The following is a 24,375-nucleotide window of genomic DNA, read 5'->3' as shown; positions in this document are numbered from 1 at the left end:
TAAATGAGCCTCAGCTACTTTGTTTGTTTCTGGCATTTATGAGACATACACACACGAAATCCTAAACCTAACTGTCAGTTTCATCATTAAATTATTATGTTTGCTTTTAATAGCGTCATTGAATAATTTTGGGACTACAGTCAAACTCTGAGGCCTTAAATACAACCGCCCACTTTAAGTTGTTTTTTGTTTTTTTTCTGAACCCACATCCCATTTGCTGAGCTAATTAACACGTTGATACCACAACTGCATGCACAGTCAAAGAGTGGTTAGCTTAAATGCTGTTCCTTGCACGTATTGCGGCTTGTTCAAAAATTTTCTCTATCTTTTTCCCTTCACCCACAACCCATAAATTAAGCATTTGCTTCCTAGATAAAAAGGGTGATGAGAAATCTGTTTTAAAACAATGACAGTTAAAGGGAGTGAGCCAGAAATTAAAATAAACAGAAGCTATTACAAAAATGTGTTTGGTCATAATGTCATTGGAGCTACTTACTTAATTAAAACAAGGGGAAGATGAAACTCAGCAGCACCCGGCATGATCAAAATGGCAGTTACAGACACCGGGTGATGAAATTTCACTGGCCAGAGTGACACAATCAAGTATTGAGCATGTTCAAGTCGCGGTTGCGTTCTCAGGGAATAGCGGGGGCCGACATCACAGCAGGGTGGCAACAAGACCTTGCCAAATGTGTGTTCTGACAATTTGACTTCACCCCCGTCTGTGACATGCTTCAACAAAATCTTACGGTGGGCGTTTTGCCTTAGATAAACTATAAAGACAGCTTTTTCAAGTCTGCAGTACGACAGTCAAACTCTGAGCTCCCCTCTATCTCTTACTCTGACTTCTTTAGAGACTCCACCAGCACAACCATATGTCTCTAAATAAATAGTTAACAGTTTATTGGGTGAATCTGTAGAATCTTAACTCAATTTTTTGAGGCTGTAGCCAGCAGTTGAAAGGTGTTTATAATATTTTGTCCACATCAATTCACAGCAGATACATAAGGGAACAGAATATGAGAAATAAGATGTGCTTTTCTGTTTAACTTGTCTACAAGCTGACAGTAAATGTGACATTGAGTTAACACAGCTTCCAAAAAAGCTACAGCATAAGTACCATTTCAGAAATTTTTTCACATTTGTGCTTTTTCAATACTGTTACTCCATGCAAAACCAATACACTTACAGTGCAATCCGGATCACAACTGTGATGATGCTCAAAAAGATTTAGTGGCATGCTGTGCCCGAGAAATAGACTGAAAATAACTCTGACGTTGCAGAACAACTGTTTCAGCTATTCTGGCAGTCATAAAAGAAAACAGATGAAACCAAGGTTGCCCCTGTGAGTTCAAATCAATCAATCAATCACTTGTTTTTATTTGACTGTACCTCCGATCTTGGCATTGTAAGCCACACCGACTCCACAGATCCCATTGTTGGCTACGGCTGCCACTTCTCCTGCACATCGTGTTCCATGCCTGGAGAGAAGGGAGAATGAGAAGGTGAGAAGCAGGTTTAAAAAAAATATGTACTCTAAACGTCATTCACCTAATGACCCAGCATTTTGTCATATACACCCGCAGGTAGTGTACTTGTCTCACAACGGTTGCCTGTGAAAGAATGTGCTCCCTAAAGCAGCATGATCAAGTTTTAGACTGAGACAAAACAAACACATGGAGACAGGTTCTTGGCTTTGATTCCTTTAAACAAATCTGAATTCCCATTTGTCTAAAAGAAAACATTCAGCCAATCAGTGGAGACTACCGTACATTTTCTGTGGCCTGCTAGCATTATTAACCTTGGACTGCCTTCAGGGCTTGAATAAAGTCAAAGGAAAGGGAAATAAGATGACACACTACCATCACACATGAAAGGATATTTTGAATTAGATTTGCCATTTCATTTCACAATGGGTCTTTCATTAAGCTTGAGCTTCTGTAGTAATGGATCTAGCTCCGGGCACCGCAGAGTTGAGATCCAAGAAGCCAGTACAGAGGGGCTGATCATCACATTCCAGTCAGGTGCGTTCCCTTGGTCTGCCAGATGGAAACGCACTCTTAATACCCCTCAAACCATGGTGCAATCCCCACTGGATTGTAGCCATTCCCAGACAGGAATGCTAGAGTCGAAGCAACACTGAGCCAGATCAGAAAAGAACAGAAACAGTGGACTTTTACTTCTGAAGGAACTATCTTTGCCAGCAGGCTTCCATTATGGCGTTCTGGGTCACCAGCATGGATGTATTATAAAAGCTGGATAGGGCGCCGCCGCTCAGCCTTTCAGCCAATTTTTACCAATGGTCACTCGCGGTATCGCAGCAAAAGATCCACCTATGGCCCAAAAAACATTTTCCCTTAGACCAACATTGAAAAGGAGACGTCTGTAAAAGCTGTTGACAGGACACCTTGAACTGCAAACAAGGTCAATTATGACTCTTTTTATTATGATTTTTTGATCCATGAAGGTTTTATGTTAGTAAAACTTTCCTCAAGCCAACAAAAGCTATCTAAAAATCTGTGACATCATCACAATGTAAAGTCTGTGGGCCGAGTGGGAACTCATCGGCGGGGCCAGCAGGGGAAACACTTCTGCTCATATTCAGTACAATGTGGAAGCAAACCCAGATGCTAGAAACTTTTTTTGGCGTATGCACCAACCGAGTAGTTCTTATTGGACTGAGTGAGCACCATTTTCGGTCTGGTATCCAGCTCTTGAAATACATCCATGGTCATCAGCCAAACCAAAATATGAGAATCAAAAAATCACAGCGGCAGCAAACATCCTCCCCCGATAAAATAGACTACATCTCTTCTCAGTATACTGACACTTACAAAGTTAAATTGCCGTTATTGGTCATTAATGAGTATTAAAGTATTAAAGAGCATTTCAATCTGTTCACAATACAAACTACTGCTTTCATTAAAGATACAGATATAATGTAATAATATGTACAATGTTGCTAGTCCCCAGAAATCTCTTCAGACATGTTGTGAGCTGAGAGGTCGGAGGTTATTGTAATTGGTCACAGTCAACATTAGCACATTATTTTCAGTCATATATATATCGTTCATATTAAACGTGACCAAAGTGTCAAATAATGAGGTAAATGTATGTTGAAGTAATCCCTGTGAGCAAAAAGCAACCGCCTCAGACTGCTCTGATTGCTCGGTTTCCACGTTTTTTTTTCCTACTTTCAGCTCGAGCTGACGTTGGCTTGTGACATTTCTTTATATGGTCATCTGCTCCACACACAGCGCACAAGTTCAGTGCTCCGCTCCACTAATATTATGCCGTTTTTCCATTGTTTTGGGGCTAGTCACGCTGAGCCATGACTTGAGTCAAGCTGGCACACTATGAGTGGCCCTAAAATAAGTAGTTTACCTGTTGGAGGTGTGCTGGTCGTCTGCAGCTCTTCATCAAACATCATCATCACTGTTTCTGCTTGTACTATTCCTCCCTGCATTATTTCTAATCTCCGCTAATATCCGCTGAACAAATAGCTCCAAATATCTCCATGTTTTTGTCTGAACCAGTTTTTAGTGCCGCTAACAAAGCTCCACTAATTCGGTGAGGAACATGTTTTGTTTCCTGTAAATTCTTCCCAATAAGAGTCTCCTGTTACTTAGTCATTTTTAATTTGAAGCAGTAAAGCAGGAAATGTTGGGGTTTTATCAGCAGTAACATAACACGACTCGGATAAGGCTGCTCCTCAGCAGGCTTTCGGAAATCTGGCCGATCAGAACAGAGTGGGCTCATCAGGAGGGCAACCTTAAAGAGACAGGAGCCAAGACTGCCTGTTAAGAGACAGAGGCTGAACTGAGGGGCTGCATAAAGGGCCAGCATAAGATAAATAAGGAATTTTCTGAACTGTGAATCATGCAAAACTACTCTAGGGAAGTCCCAGAATAAAAATATAGAGTTGGAAATGAGCATAATAGGTCCCCTTTAATTTATGAGTATTAGAAAACATCAGTTAAACAGTCAGACGCCTGGCTACAGCATGCTCCACTTTCCAGAAGGAAGGCTGATAGTAAAACCATATTAGAACATATAAAAACCTATTGACATAAAAGTAAACACACACACACACACACACACACACACACGCACGCACGCACGCACGTATCATCTGGACAATTTTCCAGGTAACTTTATCTTGACATTCCTGCTAGTCTGTTGACTTTGGCCTTTTTCAGCATCCGTGTTTGTGATGCAGCTCATGATAGGGAGCAGCTTAGGTGTCTGCGATCAGATGTTGAGCATGCACAGGCCTATGTCGCAAGTGTTCAACAGCCTTTTTCAAATCTTCCTTTGACACATTCAATACTGTATATACACTTGCATGGTTGCATTGCATTGCGAGAACTACTTGCATAATCAGATTTTTGGGAGTGATTTTCATGGGAGTGATGAAATAGATAGGAGAAGATATCCCTCTGCTGCTCCCACTCACTGTTCGGGTCAATAAAAATGTGAAGACGAGTGCATCCATGGGTCAAACATGTTTATGAATTTTGCTTGTGAAATCAGCTGGCTCTGTGTTGTTCATTCAACATGGCTTACAGGAGTCTAACATAAAGACATTTTCATTCAACTATCAATTCAAATACTGTGAGCATAACTGCTCTGTGTGAAGCCATGCAACAGTGTTAAGTCCAGCAAATGACATTCAAGGTCAAATGTTATTTTATGGTGTGTTGGTGATTATCGTGTGCTGTAGCTTTCCTTAACATGTTTTCTGCTTTTTTGGTCATTCTCTGAACATTTAAAATCTGAAGTAGTATTGCACTGGACAATAAAGTATGCATGGCAGATAAAACCCTCAAATCTGAATGCAGTGTTATGTGACATCAAATCCCAAACCCAATAAGACCACAGTGCTGTAATGGGTTTGCCTGTGTAAAGCTGTGTGTAAGCTATGTAAGCTAACTGCACCCTACAGATATTATACTGTAACATTGCACAACTGTGGTGCAACTACAGCAAAGGTGTGCCATTCTTGCAGCAGGGTTAAGTGTCACCATTGTACTTTTGGTGGAATGGCTCTAGCTGATGCAATTAAGTACCATATTTATAAAATGTGTCACAAATCATCTTTCACCAGAGCTTTTAGCAGAGCTTAAACACAGACGTTTGTTGTTTTAAGTTTGGCTTGAGATGTTAGCATTAAACAGAATAATATTTGTAACAAAAACAAGTTATGATACATAACGTATTCTATGATTCTACAGTTTTGTTTAACCAAACCAAAATTTGTAGCAAATCAACCTAAGTATCTTCCAAAGATGTATTAACAACAGTTACACACAAAAGGTCCAAAATACATGAATAATTTTTTAAAAATATGATGTAGATTTCCGCAAGTAAAAAGGTTTATCAATTGATCAGAGAAAATGGCACTAAAATAGGATCTGAAAACATGGGACCCTGTAGATATTGATTGTACACACATATTTTAAATATAGTCTAGGAGCAGCACATAGAAGTCTGTAAAGACTTGTTAAATGGTTAATGTGATTAAATAAATTGTGTTCTGTTCTTCTGTGACCTTTACAAGACATTATTCATCACAGTAAGATTACATGCACACATTACACACACGGCCCTGATCCATTATAATGCTTCATTAAGCAGGTTGCTGTTCATTCAGAATATTACAAATGGCACGCATGGTAAAGATTTTAACGCTTTAGCACCTAAATCTCCAAATGCCACTTTATTCCATATCTACTTAGATACTGACTCTGTGACTTCATCAGTCAACAGGATGATCAGTCATGATGACTGGCCTGAGGGGGCCAACAGTCCTCAACACAAATGAGGGCATTGCATGACTAAAGGAATGAATGGTAGCTCATTGGCTGTCCTCATTTCTAACTGATCCTATGTCTCCACAAGACTGCCGTCACATGAAACCAAACCCAGATCCAACCTCAAGAACCAGGGTTTAGAGAGGAGGCTGAAGAGGTGAGAGCACAGCTCAGGAGATCATCACATGAAGCGGGCTCCAGTGAAAACACTTCCAGACATTGTCTGCTGGAAAAAAGAGCTGTCACGACAAGTACAGCATTGTTCAACCAGTTGTTAACAAGTCACATAGATTAATTATAACAAGTGTAATATCTGCCCAATGGATTCCCCAACACACTGGCAGACTCTCAGATTTTAGTTGCTGGATAATAAGGAGGTCTCAACTCTTGTCTGTGCTCAGAAAAATCAACTCCATTAATTGCAAAGATGGTCACTATTTCTGCTAATGCCACAAACCTGAAATGAATCAACTATTCTGTTTGAATAAATTCAAGCATGCTCATGCTTAAGTGGCCTGCTTGGCTTGACGTCCCATACCTTATGTGTTATACCTTGTTTCTCCTCTTCAGGGAACTGAAGTCTAACAGTCATAACATTTTGATTTATGTTATGAATTTCAGTCTTGATTTTGATCTCTCACCAGGATCATTTCATTATCTTAAAACAAAACATACATACTGGACATAAAGCCCAGTAGTCATTTTCTTAGCTTGTTTTTTCTTCACACTGCAACACATTTGGTTTTTGTTCTTCTTTGGCAAGTTGTCAGTAAAACCTTTTCAGAAATTCTTATCATAAATGTTTTTCTATACACATATGTAACTGTTTCAGCAAATGGATATTTATTTCAAATTAGTAATATATGATTGTTAAAAATAAAACAAATGTAAAATATCTGAGCCTTTAATTTATCACAGGCATGTATCATGTTTACAAATTGATAAAACTGTTTTCCTTCATTCCTGTCTACACGTCACATTTTTACTTCTATGCAGCTTTCACTAATTCTTCTCCTTTCTAAATTAGATTAGAAAGGAGAAATATTATTTTCTTATTCAAAGAATTGACTGACTTCAATCAAAACACCTTCTGTATCCCATACATTGTGCAACAACTCAGGATTCCTGCAACATACATAGTGGTGATAATAGGAGATTATGGTGAACAAAGAGCAATTTCAGTAAAGTCTTGTTCCGATTACAGCGAGAACAAGCCCCATGGCGGATTCTGAGCACAGAGACTAACTCGGGTTACAGCAACTACAGTTGGCTGCAGGCCTGAGGCCAACAACATGATCAGTATTCATACCCACAGCTGGCAGAACCATTATCACTGTGCAAAACCTCAACTCCCTCTCTCTGGAGACTTGGCTAAAGAGACATGCTATTGTCATACAGACATATTCAAACTGTGTCTTTGGACAAGATGCAAAGATGGGAAAGTTTCACTGGCCAAGAAAAAATGTCAGAATATCTGTTTGGATTGTATAAAGTTCTGACTGCAGGTTTTTTTGTGCTTTGTGAACATACAGCAACACACAGATGTGCTACATGTGATAAGTCATAGCTGACAAGTTCTAAATTTGGCTCCTGCAATCTGTGATACATATAAATTAGAAAAACATGGAGAGCCTTCTCAATGTTGAAAAAAATAACTAATATGTTTATAAACATCAAATATCAATCATAATTTAAAAAAAAAAACTCTATTTAAATCTATCAAAGTATATTTTTATCTCTAAAAAACACATTAGTGTTTCAGCATGTAAGATTTGGCATTTCAATGACATATTGTGAAACATGCTGCCGCCCACCACAGCATTGATCTTTTTTATATCTCCCAAGTCACAGTCCTCACCCATATTCAAAATCTGGCACACAACATCTTTCATTCACTTGATTTTTCTATCTTGCATTAGCTTAATTATGTTTAAAAAAAAAAAAAAATCATTGAGGCTCTCAAGGCCATCGTTAGTGGCGTTTGCTGTTCATTAGTCTCTGGGCTGCACTGGACCTCAAAGGTAAACCTGAACAACATGTTATTGCTCTGTTTGTTCTTGAGCTGGTAAATGGTTCTGCTAGTTAACTAATGAGCTAGCCTGCAGGACAAAAGGTCTGGTAATGTTTATAGAGTGTGGTTAAGGGAAGAATATGAAGAAAATATCTAGCGAGAGATTAATGTAGGGTCCGCTATTGTTAAATAGGTTCTTTCACCCATTGCTGTTAAGTGAATATTTCTAAAATCACATGTACAATGTGCACTGCCCTCTTGTATTGTTAAACTCATCTTGTTTCTTAACTGTGAATCATCATCAAGAAAATATCTGCATGTTCATTGCAAATGGTGAATATAGCCATTCAGTCATAGTTTAAATTATGTTGAAGTAAATCAGTCAATGAGTTGAGTATTTCTGAAAGACTCCGTGCCAGTTTAGCCAGGATTAATCCAGAAAATGCACATTTGGAAACCATCCTGATAGGAGTCAGAGGAAAACCTTGGAAAGAGAAACATCTAGATCGCATGCTGTCTTAGATAAACATGAGGGTGAATGGTCACATTGCTACTGAGCCATCCTCACTGCTGCCCGTATGCTGGGAAAGAAAGACAGCTTTATGGAGGTGAACAGAGTTAGGCTTTCTGCGGGGAACAGACACTTTCAGTCTTACACAGCCTTGCAGTTTCATGCCCGCCCACAGGTTGTTTACACATGCATCTGCACCAACCCACTGTAAAGTAAGGCACACACAAATACGCTCCCTCTCAATTGGTCTTGCCACAAGGAAGACACGGAGAGCTGGGTGGCGAGAGATAAGGGCTAAGGTGAGCGAGGGCTGGAAAGAGGTTCAGCCAAAACGAAGGAAACATCAATAGTGAGTGTCTTAGCTGGGCTCTGGGCCACTGTGAGCCGCCAGAAGAACTTAAGCGTGCCTTGGCATAGATTTTGTATCTGTGGAGCTGCACCGGCGGGATGTTCTCCCACATTCTTCCACAAGAAATTCCAGCGTTTAGGGGTTTGTTGATGGCAGTGGTGAAAACAGTTTCAGGCACTCACAAAGAATTTTAAAAACACATTCTTACTGGGCTCAATAAGAAAACGACAGCATATTGTTTCCAAAAACTTTTACTGATAACTGTGCTTGTGAGTAATTCTGCTCTAAACAAGTAAATTCTACTTTCAGTATGAAAACAATTACACACTATCTACAATAAGACCACCTCCTATATGCTTGACAGGCTCAAAGCTAAATTTAAACAGCATTAGCACAGTTACAGTACGTGTAGTATACTGATGGTGCCAGCTCTGGGCTTTTGTCTCAGTTGGCCATTTTTGATTTCCATCCATGCCTAACTATAATCTTCTCTGCCCATCATCAGTAATCATGGTGAGCTTCTAGATAAAAAAGCCTCTCAAGCCAAAGGCCCACAAACAGCAGATTACAGCAAATCAGAAATTAAAATCGGAAGGCAGACGGGCGATGGGACTGAAGGAGAACGAGCAGGGGCCCTCCGGAGCCAAGAGATTTGTTCTGTTTCATTAATGCTGATGAACTTAATTCAATCAATTCTCTACAAGACATCACTGTGGTGATAAACAACTCCTAATGCCATCTGCAGAGGCCACTACAATAAAGCCGTTTTCTTCACATACTACCTTAATCTTAGTGTAGATTTACTCTACTTACCCAGGAAATAGAAATACCCTGGTGGTGCCTGTCTGATTTAAGAGGCCAAAACAAATCCATAAACATGGAGATGAGGGCATGATTCACAATATCAGGGTTTTCCCTGCCGATCTAATTCAAAAGCTGGCCGCCTTTGTATTACTGGCCACCGCCTTTGTATTGAAAATTCCGGGATGTGATGTTGACGGAACGAAAAAAGGCGAAACTCAACTGGAGGGCAGTGCAGCACACGGACAGTCTATAGCACACACACACTCAAGACAAGACTGGCTGAACAACACACACTGCAGCATTAAACAAACCAACTCTGAGGTGAAGAAAACAACTCTGTGCTCAGTCTGTTTCACCTCAACAGCCCTGCGCCCGCTCAGTGTTTTGGACAGCGATGTCTTTCCCCGGAGCTGACGGTGCAGCAGAAAGGCTGCTCTCCACTGCTGGAGATATAATGTTAATAACAACACATAACAATAACAACACTCTGCCTCCCCCTCATTTTGTTATTCTCATACAGGCAGAAGACTGTAAGATGCTTACAAATTAAATAAATCTAAGTAATGCAGTTAACTTTTTAAAATAAAAAGGCTGCGGACCATTTATCTTATCTGCCAGTTCTGTCTCATATTATATTTCAGTGGAATAAGGACATCAGTGAATGGTTTGGCACACAGTATACTGGAGCAAGGCACTGAAAATAGTGCCTCCTTTTCTATTAATGACTCGAATCCTTGTTTTTTTTCCCCATATTTTGTTCCATCTTGGTATAAAATTGAAATCCCTATGGATACTTCTGTCTGTCAAAGCGCATGACACTCTAAAGGTGCACACACAAACCATGTACGCTACACTACCCACATTCTCCAGCCTTTGCCCCCTTTGTCTCAAAAAAATCCAGGGAAAACCCTGATTATGTTGTAATTGCCCATTTTTGGGAAAGTAAAAACAATTAAATGGTAGAAAATTATAATGTCTTAGATGAAAACCCCCTAGGCTACAACCTTTAATTGGATACGTTCTGATAAATGGTGCCCTTTGCCTAAACAATGGGTGAGAAACAGCCAGAGGCCATATTTACATGTCAACTATCACCTGTCAGACAGTGAGGGGGACAAACTAATGAGCAAGTGCAGTTGTATCCTGACATGTCCCCCACACAGTCTGCATTTAGAGAAACACAACAGGGTGGCTTCATGGTAGGTCAAAAGACAAAGAGAGGAGTTAAAATCAAAAATGTTATGTTATCTGCGCAGATTTCTACCTGTTGTCGTTAAGCTGCGTGTATCTGGGCTGAGGATCTGGATCGCCATCATTCACATCGTAGCTGGCATCCGGGTCCTAAGAAAAATCAGATAAGCCGTTAAAGTCAGATGCAGAAGTTTGGAAAGCAAAATCAGCTTGGTGCATTTATGTAAAAGAAATCTGCAGACGTTAAAAACCTTGAAATCTGTACACAGCAATCATTCCTAAAATTACTCAATTTCAATCTGCTCTATTTATTATCTTTATCATTGTCTCCTGCTGACAATTTCTCTGTGTTTCTATTCATTTAAAAGCTGTACTCACATAGTTCTGCATCAGGTCAGGATGGTTCTTCTCTATTCCATCATCCAGGATGGACACCACCACCCCTTTACCTGTGTAGCCCAACTGCCAAGCAGCTTTGGCATTCAAGTCACGGTGGTTGCCGTTGTACTGAGGATGGAGAAAGCAAATAGCTTAGATGGAATCTAATTATGTGAGAGACACCTGAGAGCTGACAAGAATGTGCTTTTAACTAAATCTGGAGTGGCTTAGTCTTTTTTTTTTTTTTTAAAGGCAATCTTCTAAGACATTTTGATAAAGTCTGAAGAATCCAGGAAAAAGACGCTGCTTATTGAATTTCTTCTTCCTTAGTGAAAAGCTAAAGTTTCCCCAATGAGAGGAAGGCAGTATTGCACGGTAACGAAGAGTATTTCTATTCTCTAGCGAGTGTATTCTGAGTGCCACGCTTGCATTCATTATTAATACCCAGCATAGCAAAACAGCACTGAACTGGATGATGGCACACAGTAATCATTTTGTATGCTTTTTGATATGCTTTTGACATTCAACTTGACCTTTGGTCAAAAGCCATGTCTGGCTTTCATCTAGTTCAAAGCTCATCTTTTAAAGTGTACTGCTGGTTACATGTAATGTGTCTGGTGCACCATCCACTGCGTTTTCCTCTTATATATCCGACCCTTATAAATGTTTTCCATCAGATAGGAGAGGATTGTTCCGACCTTGTAGCATCATTGACACTTAAACCATCAAGAAGAAAATCAATTAAAGCTGAAAGTTGTGATCTGCAATTCTGATTCAGATTGAGAAAAGCCTTTTGTGGCTGGCACATTGAGTGAATAATAAATCAGTGAGTACAAAGTTTCATTTTGAGTAACTGCTCATCAAGTTCTTTTCCTTCACCCTTAATGTCAATGTTCTCTCTGCATGGATTTCATGTTGAGCATGTGAGCATACATACAGCTTGAGATCTCGTCCATGATTTATCAGGAGAAAAAAATCTGTCTCATCATTTAGATAAATATCAAAAGAACATCAAATATTCATTGTCACTCACAGCAGATGCTGACCATTAGCATCTGTCCATCAAGGACACCCTGCCAACAGGCTTACCCACACTCTCCGCTGGCCAGCCAGGTTCAATTTTAATGAGGTACAGACTTATTTACTGTCGGGAGAGAGAGGCTGGGTAGGGAGAACGACGGCAGCACATTCCAGCAACCTGACAACCTTTGCACTTCAGGATATATATTACCACAATTATTTCCTATTTAACATACACAGAGTGTATTTCAATAATCAGAAACAAAGATAATATTTTTATATAACTCAGCAAAGTGCAGAGGAACTTGCTTACCTCAATGTTTTTATTCAATATATTAACATACTGTTTAAGTGTGAGATACTATCTTGCAACTAAGAAACTGCACACACTCAGCATTAGTGTATATTAGTATTAACTGTCAGAACAACTGAGATGTGGAGATAAACTGCAGGCTCGTAAAATCAATGTGAAATGATGATGATGTGAACTGTGAAATAAACCATTAGAAGCCTGGCAGAGTTTATGAGTTGAAAGTAAACCAGATCAAATTGGCATTTTTGAAGATTTTAATGTATTTTCTCTTTCCATTAGGCAAAGAGTTGGTCAGCAACCTGTTATGTTATGCTCTGTGATTCAGATTACAATGAGCTACTGGCCACTGAAAGTCTTTATTTATTCTTTAGCGATGCTAGCAGCATGACACCAGGTATGTCTGTCAGGGAATCAGTCCAACAGAATGAAATATCTCAACATCCTTTGGATGGTTTGCCATTAAATTTGGTGCAGACATTTATGATTCCCAGAGGATTCATCCTCATAACCTACAAGTTAAAAATTCCAGTTTATGATGCAATACCTCTAAAACTTGTGGCCTCATTCCAGTCAGCCTCAGATTAATTCTAACCTAACATGCTGAAATGCTGGTTGGTTATTTGGTTAACAACTAACATGTACACATGCTCTTTTGTTCCCCATGTTGAAATGTTTATATTCTACTCAAAGCACAGCTGATCCCAACAGTGAAAAAGGCTTTAAGAGAAGCAAAGGTGTTGCTCCAGTTTTCATGTCTTTTGGTGTTTAATGAGCTTTACAACCTCATGGGGTGCCAACAGACTTTGGATGTTTTCCACTCAAACGTCTACATCTTTTAAGGACCACAGCATGCACCACACTCATAAATAGCACAACAGAGGCTTTAGTCGTAATTCTTTCATAGTATTTTTAGCCAAATTATAATATATCAATTGGTCATTTATCTAACTATTGTTTGAAGTTGTGCTTAAAGAAATAATAAAAGAGGGACTAAATTAAGCACCAAAAGTGGTTTCATTATCCCTTCAATTCTATGAATTGTTATGAGCGTATGGCACAATCTGTTCCTTCTAGTCACACTGATACAACCAGGCAGTAGGCTTTTATCTACACATTTCCCTTTCAAGCTGCTAATAACTACTCCAACACACCGGGAACAGAGTCTGCCTCTGTTAAAGCACAGATATTTTAAACAACTGGTGATGCAAGTCTGCTTTGCATCACCATGAATCTTCCTCCTGCCTAAAGCACCCTCGAAGTAATTGAAGGAAGAGTGGAGCTGAACAGAAAATCTCAGGGGTTGTTACTGTTGCTTTTAACAGGCCAATGTATCAGTGACATTCTTCAAGTCAAATGTAAAAATCAATCAACTGAAAACCATAGAGCTTCAAGATGAATCACCTCTTTATCTCTCTCTCTCTCTGCTTCCTCTCTTTATTGCTGTGCCGTCTATGGACTAAAGTAAACCATCAATTTCAAAAAGCATGCAATTCAGATTTCAAAGGCGCTTTGTGCGTTTTCGCTATTGTTAAAGCTGAATCCTTTAGGTGAACTCACTCAGATTTGTGCTTGTTCAACAAACAAGATACACAACAGCATTTCCACAAAGCCCACATATTGGATTCATACAGGTTTGTCTTCTGACTCAGGGGAAACATCAAAGTCCCAAATTTAATTACCTGTATTGACTTTAGGTAGATAAAAAGCTCCACCAGTGTGCAGTACTGCATTACGCCCCACACACGTACTTGTTTATTCAATAGAGTTTCTGTGTTCATACTCACCAGGTACCACTGATCTCTGAATTTGGGATCTAAAGGTTCTACGAAGGTGTCCCTCTTTTTCCTCCGTTTCACCACCTGTTGCTCTGCCCAAGTCACCTAAACACAGAAAAACACATGTAGAAAAAAGAGTGAATGACAAAACCCTGCTGCAAAGGGCACTGCAAACTTTAATATTTAAAAAAAAAAAAAAAAAAACAGAAAAAGAAACAATTATGTGCTGGCCATGAGGGTCACCGTGTCAAATGAATTAATAGAGATCCCAATTCTCAGCAGGATGACAGCAGACAGAGTGAGATTAGAGGCACAGGGGTGTCGTGGTCTCCTCACTAATGAGACTCACTGATGAATTCCAGAGCAGCCCGAGACTAATTAAAATTTCTGGATCGGTGTAAAGTGGGATGTGCCCATTTATGCTTATGGGTACAACTAAACATGTATGCACACTTACATATACACACAGACTTACAAATGCAGTAAGAGCCTAACAACACAACAGTAACCCAGTCTGCAGCAGGCAAGTGAGCTTTTGTGGTGTGTGAGCTCCTGCAGAAAGTGTTGACAGAAGCAGAATGCATACAGTGAAAATGAGCCTGCATCTTACTCCCTCTGCAGAACTGTGCTCGCTAACAGGAAAAACGCCCGGGTAGACGAGAACAGAAAAACATGTCTGAAAAGAGAGACGGAACTGCCTGCCGCAAGGACAGAGCACCTGAAGTGAAGGACAACCAAATCACAGCGCACCTCTCTCTTTCTCTCTCTCTCTCCGCCTCTGCAGATCACTAGAGACACAAGAGTAAAGAGGGAAGAAGTAATGAAGGTCACATTAGCTGCTACATTGAAGCGCTGCCAATTCAACACTACCATAATGTAACGCTATAATGGAATAATTTCACTTCAAGGAGCCGAGAGGTTTGTGTGTAAGTTCACGTCGGTGTCGCTCCCTTCGCTGGTGAGCAGCTCAATCAGTCTAAGTGGAGGAGACGTTTCCACTTGGATTCATCTGATTCTTAAAGGGAAGATGAGGTCAGCCCTGTGAGGTGCCGCTGTGGCAATTTACACACAAAACTTTTTCACACTGAACATGTGCACTTGGGGGGAGGGGGGGACAGTGTGGTTTTAAGGGCCCTGGCACTGCCAAAGTTAGATTCATGTCTTCTGTTCAAGCTGCAAAAGGTCAACTAATATGCCACTGATATGCATGTGCTTTCTGTTCTTGGGTGAGAGGAAATAACTTGTGAGCTGTCTGTATTTGATTAAGGAGGAAATGATGACCAAAATAAACTAGCCAACCATTTTCAAGCCATTGTGAGTCTGACATTTTACTTCTACATTCAGAATACAAATTGTGAAGAGAATATGTTTAAAAAAAAAAAAAAAAAAGGAAACTAACTATGAACTTTTTCTTTGTGTTGTCAGACAGTGCTCTTGTTTTTGGAGGAAGCACAGAAATCTTATCTGCCTGATAAATACCTGTGTGCTACTGCTTCTGTATTTTTTTCTGGTAAATTCTCTTGCTTTGAAATGCAGACAAACAATGAGCAGATAAATCAAGGTGGTACAGCATGTCAGAGACTGTTAGGAAGAGGGAGGCACATATATATATATTTGCTATTCTTATAATAATGCCAACATTGATGTTTCTATTTTTAAAACTATGTAAACTGCATTGCAACGAGCCCTATGCAGAAATAAGATCAAATTATATTAAATCTAAAATGAATCCGACCATATCAGCAGCTCTTCACTGAATCAATAATATGCATCTTGATCCACATCAAATTTTTAGAAGGATCTCACATCCCTAAAGATTCACAAACCTCCTCTACATTATTATTACACCCAATTAATTTAGCACAGGGAGGAGGATCGACAGGACAGTTTAGAAAGGCAGATGTTGATGCACTCTTCTCAGTAAAGCTTTAATATTGGCTTTCTGTTTAAGAAAATGGCAGTATCAACTGAAATGGCTGTCTACAATCAGAGTCACAAAGACTCGGTTGTACGCTGGGCACAGATTCAACTTCATTACACTAGTCCATGTGATTTTCAGTCAGATATAAACTATTTTCTCTTACGTCATAAGGCGGCCTGTGTGATTTCCCCTCACACATTTCCTTATCTGCTTTTCAGTCAAACATGAAACGTTTGTTTTCACACATACGTGGTTCAGGAATTCAGTGAAAAAATAATCCTCTTTTCAAAACATGAGAGGGTCTTTGCGTGACTTCTTCACAGGAAGTTACGTATATGGCTGTTTATGACTGTTAATCATCATCACCATCAGTGATTTTCCTCTAAATTGTGCAACCATGTGTCATTTTAATGCCATACACAGATCTTGGAAATGTGAATCACAACTCTGCAAAGTTGTGATTTTCCACTTATTTATGTACTTATTTAGGAGACTGATTTAATCCTAGATGTAAGGGAATTAGAGGACAGATAAGCAGCTTGGGTGTTTTCATAAACTATTCAGACAACAAGGATGTTTGTGCCGTCAACTTCCTGCATAATCGGAATTATCTTTACTTCAGTACTTTTACTATTTAATCTGTGGAAAGCAATAAATGAAAGATTAAAATTAATCATGAATTTTAAGTTATTATATAGAGACCACATTTGAACAAAATATTCTATTTTCCATACAGTTTCATGCATTTTTACACAAATAACAGCTAAAATCTTTCTTTAATCCAAGTATAAGAGATTAAAAGTATGTTTTAGGAATATACAGTATGTCCCTGATAGCACCCTTACATTAATCACCAATATTTTTCAAAATAGCACATCAACGAGTATCCTTTTAACTATGGTACATTAAAGAATAGTAAACCGGACTTGAGACCAAAGTCCTTATTTCTAACTAAATGTTTTCTTCCGTCTCCATAACAGGAACAATACAAGTTTTATTTTTCAGCGCCAAACTCATAATTCATGTTGAATAGATTTCCTAATTTTGGCAGGCGTGTAACATCAACAAACATTTCCATTTTCTACTTTGCAATTTTTATGTGAGGGGTCTTTTGAAATCCTTTAATAGTCTGTGACAGAACACCAGAGCACAGAAGTTGACAAACAGCATTTTCATTATAAATGAGCTTTGAAAATGGAAAGCGGTGTCTATCTCATACGTCCAGACCAATCCAATGCAGAACTAATGTTCACGAAGAGACTGCTCAGGTAATGTTTAGGCGGTGAGTCCTATCCGTCCAACAAATAGATTCCCCAACCCACTGCTTTGTCCTTCTTCATTATATAAACATAGTATCGTCCCTCTGAGGCTGAATAAGAGTCTCAGCTAAAGCATCATTACCATAAGGGAACATGGTAATACCAGTTATAGTACAGCTCAGCAGCTTTGTCATTTATATTAATGTTAAAGCTTTATCATGTTACAGCTGCTACCATTCTTGTCACAGTAATGAAACTGGTGATAAAAGCCTTGAGCGCAGTCAAACAAACTGCTGAATGGTGAAGTTCCAACGTTTCTGGAGCAGCTCATTGTTCTGCTTTGTCTGTCCTGTTCCTTCTCACATTTCAATTTACCAAACAAAACACTGATGCAAAGGTGGACTCCCCGTAACAACAAATAAATAAATAAGTAAATAAATAAAACAGAAGGCAGTAGAAGGCATGGAGGTAGCAGATAGGCCCAAGCTTTAAGTCTTCAATAGACACTATTAACAGGACTCTGTTAGCCAGTGTATGAGATCTGGCAGAGGTCCAGGTGCTTTTGTCAGTAATTAGACACTCTTCAAAGAGAGTTTGCTGTGCCTTTTGTTCAGGCTTCATCTCAACCAGTTTAAAAGCTGTGGGGATGGTCTCTCTGTAGGATTTAAAATTCCTCCTATTAGAAATATTGTTGCAATGTTCAAAAATGAAAAGAAAACTGTGGGGTTGATGCAAATGTGAATCAAATTTGCAATGATCAGCTGATTTATAAAAGCTTTGATCAGATTATTAATTGCAGCACAGTTAGAGAAATGCATCGTTGTTAAAACTGGAGAGAGTCCATTAAAAAAAAAAAATAAATGAAAGGATTAGCAAACATTGCAGGCTATTGCAGCATTTGCAAAGCTGTCTTTATTTTAAAAAAAACAACAAACAGATAACACTAAATCTTGTAAATTCCTGTAGGCACTGAGAAGCTGACTTGACCCTTCCTGAGTAGACGGGGGGACCTGAAATTGCAACGCTCCACTTTCTCTGAGGTGCTGTGGGAAAAAAGGAATTCAACAACAGGAAATAGAGCCGCAGCGCTGAAGGAAATCCCAAAGAGGGAGGTGGTCTAGTTCTAACACGGACGCTGACAAAGACAGCAGAAGCTGTTCTATTCCAAGTGTGCACCTGTGGTTTGTGGCCACACAGCATGGCAACACAGCCATCGGCCAGTGACACCTTAAGGCGGGTTGCATTCACTTTTTTTTAAAGGAGGTATATCATTGTTTTTACCGATTTATGTGCAGATTTCTCAATTGCTTTAATCGTCTTTAAACAAGTCTCCAAGTGAGGCGGGCTCAAATAATTGGGTAATTTAAATGTAAACATGTAAATATGATTTCCTGAAATTACAAAGGCAGGAAGAAGAAGAAAAAATCTTGTGAGAAAATAGTGTGAAACATTTTCTCACAATTCTCAAGTGCTTGGTGGGCTTCATCATTAGGAGAAGAAGAAAATATAACACAAGGAGGAGCTCAGATCAGCGAGGAGACAAAGACCCCGACGGAGACTCAACTACAGAGTAGAGGGACCTGAACTGATGTGCTGGATCAGTACTAGAGTCAATCAAATCAATGCATTTTCATAACTGATCTCTTTTGGCTATGGCTATGTAAAGCCAGAGTCATTTGCAATTCATTGTTCATTGTAGCTGATTGCGCTCTGGGTATGCCAGCTGTCAAAAGTGCCAGATCTGCACTCAATTAAAACACCTAAATGTAGTCATGATGTACAGCGTCGTCAGCAAGCGAACCATGAAGGAGCACAAACAATTAAATATCAGCCAGCAATTCCAATTAATAATTTCCACACTGACAGCGAGCTTCAGAGAGCAAAATAAGACTGTTTTGTCTGTTTCAGTGACAAACAACAGATACGACACTGCTCTGAAGTGCTGCTGTCAGGTGAAAACTACATTTATTTATGCCGAGGATAAACAGAATCCAGTCCAAAACCCTTCTGTCAAAACAACACCAGACGTTATTCTGTTTGCGGATATTACACAAAACAACCAAAAATATTATAGTCTACCATGAAACTAAAGCTGTGATGCAGGATATGTATTCTTATTGTATGTTTGACTGTAAAAACATATAGTATCCTTATTGTCAATATACTCATTTTAATGTAGGCCTATCTGAAATTATTATAATGTTCTTCTTATTTGAGGTTCTGTTAAAATGAAACCAACTCTAGAAGCTGATTTTTCCTTCAGGTTGTTCCTTTATTTTAAGTCATGTTTTTACTGCGGTTCCTTGTTTTTAGAATAGAAATGTATTTTTAATGTTATTAAACCCACCCTCCATTCAAAAATATGTTTTTCTTCTTGTTCCTACAGTTGAATGTTTGAGCTTCACTGTGTAGAGTTTGACACTAAAAGACTGTTTTCACTTTCATCTGCTGAAGGTGAAAAGTTTCTCTGCGCTCACTGAAAATCCAGTTTTAAGGTGTGGGCCTATGAGCAGGATTTGTGACATCACAAATAGTTTGGAAGCCAGTCGTGGTCCAGTTTGCAACTTAACACAAGTGTGATGTTGAAACTTGAAGCAATAAGTCTCATCAACATCCATCAATCGTAGCCCCTGAAATAAACTTCTTACCTTGGGATCTTTTTGTAGACGGACTTGTGTCCCCCTGTGATCTGACAGCGATCTCTTCACCAGTGTACGATGCCGGAAGTGATAATAATCACCAAATACCTAAAAAGACAAAAGGATAACATCAGTTATCACATAAGAGCATTTACATTTCTCTCTGTTATCTAACAATTCCTCTACAAATGATGATTGCTTTAATTAGCAGAATTGGTCCAGAGTAGTATTCACTACAAAACAGTGATTGATTGAATCACTGAATAGACAGAATATCAATTTGATAATGTATTGACAATTTAAAATACCAAACAATGGCTCTCAAATGTGAGGATCTGTTTGTTCTTCTCAACATCTACATCACTGTAAATGTGAATCCTTTGGGGAGTTTTTAGATTAGGTAAATTGATTGAAAAGATATCTTCTAATTGATGTTAGAAATAAGTGTTAGTTGCAGCCCTAATCTAGACTAAGAGAGGGTAGAGTAGCGCATGTTATCAAGTTAGATAATAATGTTAAAGGAGTCCAAAGGAACATTTTAACATTTAGAGTTAACTACTGTGTTCAGCAGCCGACCAATCAAAACCCTGTGAAAGTACTCAGATGCTCTTAACTGCTCAATATGCTCTGAATTGTTAATTAATGGTTTCATTAAAGAGAAAATGGGGAAATGCAGTTAAATTGAGAGCTGTAAACAAAATTATCACCACACACAGTACACACAGTTTAACATATTTAGCAGCAGCATAAACATAGATATACAGTACATACTGTATATATGGTGTAAAAAAAAGGGGGGAAAAGAAACATTTTTGTAAACAGACTGGGATGCTTTTTGTCCCAGCGAAGGTTGATGTAGAGCTGAGGTACTGCAGTGTGTGCTGCAACATTCCTTCACTCCAAAAGAGGCACGGTTCAGTCCCCAAACTCCTCTGCTCCCATTTAATCACAGTAAACAGGCCAATTCTAGCCAGGCTGACACACACAAAAAGCCCCTGCACACAAAGCCAGTGGACAATGGGGAGGAAATAACCAAGAGCGAAGACACACTTTACAGTGATATTCAGCTCAGAGGTGGAAACACAACCACAAGTCCGTGTGTGTGTGTGTGTGTGTGTGTGTTTCCGTGTTTGTAAAACCATTAAAGAACGAGACCAAAGGAAAATGCAGGATATAAAAGGGGATAAAACGCTGACATCCAAAGGCATTAGCTGAGCCGATGGTCCCTTTTCTGAAGAGGAGAAGAATAAGAGCAGGTAGCGTCTCCATTGTGTTAGCCAAGATAAGAGCCTGGGAGGTGGGACATGGATGGAGAGCGTCAGGGTCCATTAACACCAATAAAAAAAACATTCTTGAAACTCAGATGCTCAGACAATGTCCACACTTATCACAGTTTTTTCATGGTGCAATCTGCATTTCTGGGCACATTTTCATGTAGAGAGGTATTTTCTATCACGCATGAAGTCACACCAGAGGCAACATAATGTCAGTTATTTAGAGCACAGTGCGATGTAGTTTTAAAAAAAAGGAGGAAAAACATGAAGGTTCTGGTGTCGGCGCATCTGAATCAAAGAGAAACAACTTATTTCTAAACTCTCCATTCTGTAAGAATTTATGCAATTCATGGTAAAAGACACAGACCCCAATATGTCCAACGGCAGCAGCGTCAACAGATTGTAACACAGCCACAACACATGCTGAGTTTTTATTAAACAGTGCCACTTTTACTATCTGTCAACTAGAAAACCACTTTCCCGCTTTACTACTCTTAATTGCTCTCTTCGCCTGAAAGTAAAGCCATCTGATAAAGTGCGGTAAGTCCACAAACATCTGGAGGTTGTCAAAAGTAATTCTGGGGATTGAATCAATATCTTATGAGGAAATATGGGTGTAATATTTATCACAAAATAACTCCTGGAATGCTTTGATCATCACGGATCAATGATGTATACCAATAAAGGGCTTCAAAGGTTGAATTCTTAACAAGTCTTCAAAAGGTTTATGATCGATCCCAAAAGCTACTTCTCCTTCGTCTTCTTGAAACTAACTTCCTTAGATGTTACAACAGGTAGAAAACTTTACATGGACACTTCCACAACTGCCCCACAGGCACAAGTCAAGCAATGGACAAGATTTTTTCCAAGACAAACACTTGTATACATGCATTAAATGCACACATATACACATACAGGGTTAGAGGTCACCCCACATTAAAAACTGCTCAGTTGTTACAAACACATTCACTCACATTTTCTCACCACACTTAACAGAAGTCAGTCCATTGTAGTACGGCTAAATGTCCACCCTGCAGCTCAATAGTCATCTGGCAATCAGCAACTACACTTAAAAGCTTATGTTTTTGACCATTTAATCCGGAGACCACATTGTTTCTGTGGGGTTTAACTGCTTTTCCACTGGAAAAACATTTAGATGGGAAAAATGTGGAAACAGACGGATCAGGACTTGCGAGTGACCATTACTGATGCGATAAGCTGAGCACTGATAGAGCAGAACAGGCTTAACTGGTGCTCTCCGAGTGGCCTATTACTGAAGTGAGGCATTAATCCATCAACCTCATTAAAATGCACGGTAACAGACAGTGGAAAATTACTGTCTGCTGGTTTGTTTGCATGTTTGCTCCCTCCACGCCTGCCAAATTTACCTTGTGGGAAAACACTTATCAAAAGGTCTGGTGTCTCATCTCCAGTGACTGTTGACACAATTATGTTTTACAAAGAGCCAAACAATGTCTGGAGACAAACTGGAAAAGAGGTTTGGGGCTGCAATAAAGTGATATGAAACAGTTTTCTATATGGAGCTGTGACTGACAAGAATAAAGCCGGTGGATTATGGAAATTCCACTTGAAGAAGAGGCTAAACTGCAGATAAATCAATCATGGCATATTTCCTTCGCATTTTAACTTTTAACTGCATTTTATTTTGGGGGCATCAGGATGTAGGGCATTATCATATTTTCTTTGTGCATCAGTGAGTTGAGATAAATTGAGAAAATGAGCCGTGCGCAAGCACAAACGATACACCCTCCTAAAATAGTTCAGCAACTTGTTTATATAATGAGGCTGGATTCTAATTACTCACAGCGGTGAACGGGTAGGACAGGGGCACAGCCTGCCACAGTGGCAGCTGGACATAACCAGCAGTTTCTTTTAAAACAGGGCAGTGCAGACCACGCTGCCCCCGCACACCTGGAAATGGGTTTGCACAGCTGGTCTGCCTTTCTGCCAAACTACATGTTCTCTACTCATTGTTTTCCCCCTTAATTATTTGTCTTACAACAGTCATTCTGCCTCTCCTTACTCAGTGACCTTTAGTTTTATTTTCAGTCTATATTATTTATATACTTGGGCAGCACAGTGGCTCAGTGGTTAGCACTGCTGCCTCATAGCATAAGGTCCTGGGTTTGAACCCCAGCCATCCAAGGTCCTTTCTATGTTGAGTTTGCATGTTCTCCGCATGTTTGCATGGGGTTTCCGCCAGGTGATCCGGTTTCCTCCCACCATCGGAGACATGTACGTTAAAGTTTAGGGCTGTTTCTATTGTGTGACAATAGAAAAGTTGTTTATTTTGTTGTGTTGCAAATCATAGTCTTCACAGCAATATTTTTCTTCATTTGGAGTCTGTCCATCTTTTGCACAGCTTTTTACTCATGAAGTTTTTATTGCACTGTAACAGAAGTAACTAGCGTAGTTGTCATCAATTCCCCACCACTGTCTGTCTCTCCTCTGCTCCACCGAGCTCCGTGTGTGGAGGGGCTGAGCCCTGCCCGCGGTGAAAAAGAGACCAGAGAAGAAAAGACAACAAACTAACATGACCACAAGTGACAGCAAAATGCAGGAGAGACTATGTTTATATATGTTATTTACCTATGTGCACTTGTTTCATTTCAGCTCAGAATGAGAGTTTCTACTGCATTTTGCTGTCATTTATGGTCACACTACTCTCCTCTGCTCTCTGTGGTTCAGCAAGGGCGGAGCTGCCCCTCCACACACACTAACACACACGCGCGCGCGCGCGCAGCATGTGCTCATGATGGGGGGTGCACAGACCAGAAACTATTTATACATTGAATTTACAGAAAATGTGCTATATGGTGATACGTACCATTATCTGGAAATGAAATTGCCTATATCAGGATATGAGATTTTGATCATATCGCACAGCCCTATTAGGGTTAATACTCCTGTCAGTGCACCTGACCGAAGGCACTAGCAAAGAGAACTGGAGTTGGTCCCCAGGTGCGGCACTGCAGCTGCCCACTGCTCCTAGTGAGCATATACAGGATGGGTCAAATACAGAGGATCCATTTCATTTCAATGAATGCAAGTACTGAGAAATGACAATAAAGCAATCTTAATAAGAACATATGATTA

The 24,375-nt window shown here is 39.5% G+C and overlaps 1 protein-coding gene across 4 annotated transcripts in view; it reads right to left on the bottom strand.

Moving 5' to 3' along the window:
* furina (furin (paired basic amino acid cleaving enzyme) a) overlaps nucleotides 1–24,375 on the bottom strand; it is an 85,195-nt gene that overhangs the window by 22,661 nt on the left and 38,159 nt on the right. For all 4 annotated transcript variants that reach the window (XM_067590647.1, XM_067590671.1, XM_067590654.1 and 1 more), the window contains exons 3-7: nucleotides 19,994–20,092; nucleotides 14,175–14,270; nucleotides 11,058–11,186; nucleotides 10,753–10,829; nucleotides 1,393–1,481 (exon numbers count right to left, since the gene is read on the bottom strand). In XM_067590647.1, the coding sequence (XP_067446748.1) occupies nucleotides 1,393–1,481; nucleotides 10,753–10,829; nucleotides 11,058–11,186; nucleotides 14,175–14,270; nucleotides 19,994–20,092 (490 nt within the window). The remainder of the gene's footprint in view (nucleotides 1–1,392; nucleotides 1,482–10,752; nucleotides 10,830–11,057; nucleotides 11,187–14,174; nucleotides 14,271–19,993; nucleotides 20,093–24,375) is intronic.

This window comes from Thunnus thynnus, chromosome 1, assembly GCF_963924715.1.
Source record: "Thunnus thynnus chromosome 1, fThuThy2.1, whole genome shotgun sequence".
NCBI classification, from domain to species: Eukaryota; Metazoa; Chordata; class Actinopteri; order Scombriformes; family Scombridae; genus Thunnus; species Thunnus thynnus.
This window is presented reverse-complemented; position numbering and strand designations above follow the sequence as displayed.